This window comes from Manis pentadactyla, chromosome 4 (genome assembly GCF_030020395.1).
Source record: "Manis pentadactyla isolate mManPen7 chromosome 4, mManPen7.hap1, whole genome shotgun sequence".
Classification (NCBI taxonomy): domain Eukaryota; kingdom Metazoa; phylum Chordata; class Mammalia; order Pholidota; family Manidae; genus Manis; species Manis pentadactyla.
The window spans coordinates 12,596,507-12,601,833 of record NC_080022.1 but is presented as its reverse complement, the minus strand read 5'-3'; the positions used below and the strand labels follow the sequence as shown (position 1 = coordinate 12,601,833).

The window sequence follows — 5,327 nt, the reverse complement described above, 5'->3', positions numbered from 1 at the left end:
ATTCCTCCTCCTGTCCCTGAAAAATCAGAGTTCCTTGGGCTTCAGTTTTCTACCCACTAAAACAGTTACTGTATTTGGGCTCCTAATTAATATTAGGCAACCAAGAGTCCCCTTCAAGAGCAGCCATGTAACACACATATAACACAGTCTGGTTGAGAAGCCAGACTGGATTTGAACCCCACCTTTTGCCACTTAGCAGAGAAAATATTTGTTAAATAAATAGTAAGTTATGGCTTCTTTCTCTGTATTAGTCAGAGCAAGTAAAACAGTTGCTATAACAAACAACCCCCAAATGGCAGTGGCTGAACACATAGATTCTTTTTCATGTCCCAGTGCAGTGCAGGTTGCAGGTCTTGGGTAGGGTTGGGGATGAATGGAATCATTCAGCTTCTTTCCATTTGTGGCTCTGACCTTGCCCATTAGATCCTCTGCATCCTGCAGGCTAATTGGACTATTTTAAGGGTCAGATGCACATTGAACTGGCCAGACCCTGTGGTATGGTCACATGGCCCTAGCTAACTGCAAGGGGTCTGGGAATGGTAACCCCACAGTGTGCCAAGGAAGGACAGGGCACTTACCTACCCACCGAAAATCGGTATCATGCCTCTTCAGATCACATGACCTGTTACATTTGATCATTTCATTCTTCATCATCTAAAACAGATTTCCTTGATTAAGGCTTGTGTCCCCACAGTAGACTGGAATCTCCTTGAAACCAGAAAAGCTCATTATCTTTTCCACCTCCAAGTTCCCAATGCCTAGTATAGTACCTGGCACATAGTAGGTTCTCAAATATTTATCAAATAAATACTACACTCATAGAAACTCAAACTTTAACAGAATAATGGGATATCTGGGATAAATGGAGAGAATGTGGCAAAGGAAGAACAGGAAGCTCCAGGCCTCATCTACTCTGCCCGTTGGTAACCACCATTCACAGGCCCCCGAGGTCCTCAGAGGCTGCCCCTTCCCCTCCCCAATTCTCACACACTCACCCGCCCTGCGTCTCCCCAGAACCCGCTCCCCCACTCATCACAGGAGCCAGCGCTGGTTCCAAACAAGCTGTTTATTTGCAAATATAAAACAAGACCCTGGCCAAAAGGCACTGGTCCACCTGCAGCAGTTCCTCCCTGGCCAGAAAGAACATGTAGGACTACAAACTTCAACTGTCCCCATTCCCACCCTCCCTGACCCTAGTCAAAAATAACTGGGACCCCTAGCAGAAGGTCCCATTCTCTCTTGCCTTTATTAAAACCTCCTCAATCAAGAAGACTGGGACAACCCAGGAGAGATGCCAGTGAAAACTAAGTGCTATCAGCATGGAGATGACATGGGCCACCTGTACCCCAGGGACAGACCATCCCTGGAAAGGTGCTCCCTGGATGGCTTCCGGGGAGCACACCAAGTCCTCCCCTGGGTTGGATCCCACTCTTGAAACTAGATAAAACCTTAGAACCTAAAAACTCCCTCATGACTTCAGAATTCCAAAGCCAGCTAACCCCACTCCTGCCCAGTCCCTTTCCCTGGAATGAATCCATCTGGATGCCTGTGATGGGACCAGGCCTCAGGAACGAGCCGACAGATCACAGCCTCAGGCTCTCCTCATACTCGGCTTTGGTCACCCACTCAGACTTGTAAGTAGACAGATGCGCCACCACAGATGCTCCTAGCCAGACACTGAAGTGTCTGTTGGAACCCATCCACATGGTGGCCATGGAGGGGAAGAAGTGATCAGTGATCAACTCCTTGTAGAGGCGCTTTGTGAAGCCCGGGTAGAGGGTGTTCCCCCCACAGGCCACAATGTGGGAGGCGAGCAGCGGCTGCATGGGGGCCTCGCAGGCCCTGATGGAATCCACCGCAGCCTGAGTGATGCTGGGCCCTTGCAGGTCGAACATCTGGGGGTTGAAGAACATCTCGGGAGCCAGCCGCTGCAACGGGGTCAGCTCCACAGGGGTGCCATCCGGGAGCAGATAGGTGTTGCTCTCATCAGAGCCACTTGGCATGTTCTGACGCAAGTCCAGTGCCTCCCCCAAATTCTGAGGCACGTAGCACTTGGTCATCTGGGTGCTGGCAACCGTTTCCAGCTGAAACAGGTTGTGTTGATTGCAATCTTCCTTGAAAAGGCTCTTGAAGAGATAGCCAGAGAGATCCTGGCCCGCAAACTCCAGCGTCTTCCCACTGGGCTGCAAGGGGCGGCCCAGATGGAAGGGCTGCACGCGGCTCAGGCCATAGCCAGAATCTACCACCGTGCCTGTCAGGAGGCCGGAAGCGTACAAGGACATCTCCATCTGGTCAGCCAAGAGAATGGACGAGACATTCAGTAACTCAAACATAATCTGCAAGGAGGGAGAAGACAGACTCTCACATCATTTTCCTCCAACAAGGGCACCTGGTCCATTTCTATTTTCCCCAAGATGTGCTACACGCCAGCTCTCAAAACTAAATTGCACAGGCCTGTGTGCTCAAGGGACTGGCAGGCTGCCCTCAGGACACTGGGCCCAGAGCCCCTGGAGTGCATTCTGGGGGAATAAGGAGTGGCTCTAGGGGGTTAGAAAGAGTCTGATTTGCCCTCAGGAGCTTGTTTGGTGGAGGGATGGGAAGAGCTGTCAGGCTGCAGAAATGGCCTGGAGATGCCTGGCGATGTTAGCGGCGTGGGGACAAGTTGCGGGCCCCAGCCAAGGGACAGGTCTGCAGCCTGAACCACTTCATTAGAAGAGGGAAGGAGAGGTTACAAGAGAAACAAGTGCAGCATATTCACACTGCCTCCAATACAGTAGAAGAAACCGGAGGAGAGGAGAGGGGAGGGGAGGGCAGGAGGGACGGGAGGGAGGGGAGAGGAGGGAAGGGAGGAGAGGAGACTGGAAAGAGACAGGAGGGGAAGCGGAAGAAAATCCCCTCACTCTCCGTAGGTGAAGATATTTTTTTTAATGAAAACTTTTCAGACACCAAAACAAAACTGGAATTCTGGCACTTAGGGTTTGGTAAAGTCCCTAGGCTGATTTTCTCCCCCTGCCTATCACCCCCTAGACTTTACAGAGCATGCCCACCACCTCCCCAACTCCCCAGCTCTGGCTGCAGCCCCAAGTGTCTGACCCGTAGGTACAGAAGGCCTGCAGCCGGCTGTCCTGTGGCCTCTGCCTGCTTCCCCTCCTCTTGGGCCCTGGCAGGCCCATCTTGTCCCTCAGTGGGAGGGAGCTCCCTCCATGCCCACACTTGGAATATTGTCCCTCTGCCATCCATTTCCCAAAGAGAAGCCAAGGTCCTCTTTTTCAAATAGAAAATCATATGTGACTCCCCTGCTGAAACTCTCCAGGCTCTTCCTATTCATTTAGAACCAGGTTGGCGAGCATTTTTTATAAAGGACTAGATATTCAAGGTTGCCAGATTTAGTAGATAAAAACATGGATGCCTAGTTAAATTTGACTTTCAGATAAATAACAAATAATGTTTTCATATTATTTATGTCCCATATTTGGAACATGCTTGTACTAAAATACAATTTGTTGCTTATCTGAAATTCAAATCTAACTAGGCATCATTTATTGTATCTAGCAGACCTGCAATAGTAAATTTTTGAGGTTTTACCAAGGCAGTACAGTCTGTCACAAGTACTCAGCTGTTGTTACACCATGAAAGTAGCCAGAGACCATATGTAAATGGTGGTCATGGCTATGTTCCAATAAAACTTTATTTATAAAAATAAATGGCAGGCCAGATTGAGCCCACTATAGTTTGCCAACCCTTGATTTAGAGTAAAATTCAAGTGCTCCCCACAGACCACCAGGACTTTACAGGCCCACCTCACCTTCCCATGTCCCTCTTGCCACCCTCCTTAATTCACTGGCTGAAATCACCTCCTCAGAGAAGCCCTCCCTGATCACCCTTTCCAAAGGGGCTCCCTTTCTTTCCACCAGTCAGCTATCAAGCCATTTCATTTTGTTTCTAGAATTGATCCCTCTCAGGAATGCCTCGTTTTCAACTTATTCATGGTCAAGTCTTCCCCTAGAACCTAAGTTCTTTGAGGCCAGAGTATGATCTGTGAACACTGATAGAATCCATGAACGAATATCGTGTCTCCCACAGTCGAGCCCTTTCCACAGAGCATTTTAACTGGTGTGTGTCCATCTGCAGGAGGAGCCCCTAGGCTAGCACAAGGGCCAGGCACACACTAGGTACTCAGGAAACATTTATGGGGAAGTTACTTAGAAAGCAGAGTTCCTGATCCCAATCATATCTGAACACAAAGTGCCAGGCTGTGCCCCACTCCCCAGTGAGGGCAGCCCCAAGATGGCCTTACCTCCAGGGTCTTCTGTCGGTAAACAGGCTCCTTCAGAGGGGACTCTGTGATCATCACAGGCGAGTCTGCATGTTCCTGCCTAAATTTATCCAGGACAATTGACCAGATGTGCTCCACACCCTCCCAGTTGAGGACACGGCCACGCTGGATAGGGTAGCTAAAGGTGTCAGGACGGTAAATGTCGATGCCTAAACTCACGCGCCTCTGGGCATAGCTGGGGCCAGGATTCTCCCTGCACGGGATGTAGTTCACGATGCTCGGGAGGACCATCTGGGGTTCATTCCACCCCGACAGGCCAGACTTCAGGAAGCCAGACCCGTGGTCGATGATAATGGTGCTGGCGGCCATGGTGGTGGCAGAGGTGGGAGAGGTCTTCTAGACTTCGTTCCTCAAGGATGTCTGGCACACTAGGCCACCTCTAGAGGGAAAGGAAGGGGGTTATTTGTGAACCCATTCCGGGCCACCATGGGCTGCTTCCCACTCTCCATCCCAGAGCTGAACTTTAGGCTCACCTGAAATCTGTCCATCCCCCTTCCAAGCCTTTGCACAAGCTGCAACCAGTGCCAGGAATGTTCTTCCCATCCCAAACTCCTAATTCTCCTAAAAGTCCCACCCAGTAGGCCCCGCTGGGAAATCCTGCCAATGCTTCCTTCCCACCAAACTTCTCCCTCTGTGCTTTGCACATTCATGTGTTACACCACATGGGCACGTCCACTCCATGAGAGCCAAAGCTGGGCTCTATAAACTCTTTGCAGACTCAGTAAGAAGCAATATCACACAGAAAGTATTGGTGGTTGGCTGCATGACTCAAAGACTCATGGAACATGAACCATCAGCCTTAGGAGACACTACCCTCGATAATAATAGCGGACTAGCAGCAGCATGATCAATAGTTATAATAGTGACAATAACGGTAATGACAGTGACAATGATAACGACAGCAGTAGGCATCATTTCTGGACTACATATCCTCCATCTAGTACTACTTTGCATATTAGGTTAACTATGTAAAACTGCCATTGGTGTCAGT

General features: G+C 49.8%; 1 protein-coding gene across 1 annotated transcript; it reads right to left on the bottom strand.

The window, feature by feature from the left end:
* Positions 1–1,583: 1,583 nt before the first annotated feature.
* ACTL8 (actin like 8) lies at positions 1,584–4,645 on the bottom strand. The gene is made up of 2 exons (XM_036914274.2): positions 4,298–4,645; positions 1,584–2,336 (listed from the first exon to the last, which is right to left on the bottom strand). The coding sequence occupies exons 1-2, from the start codon at positions 4,643–4,645 to the stop codon at positions 1,584–1,586; spliced, it is 1,101 nt and encodes a 366-aa protein (XP_036770169.1).
* Between the last annotated feature and the right edge of the window lie 682 nt (positions 4,646–5,327).

Excerpts from the sequence above, each read along its gene's own strand:
- ACTL8 (XM_036914274.2), bottom strand. The coding sequence starts at position 4,645 with ATGGCCGCCAGCACCATTATCATCGACCACGGGTCTGGCTTCCTGAAG. Across the intron at positions 2,337-4,297 it reads ACCGACAGAAGACCCTGGAG|ATTATGTTTGAGTTACTGAA; the intron begins GTAAGGCCATCT and ends CCCTCCTTGCAG.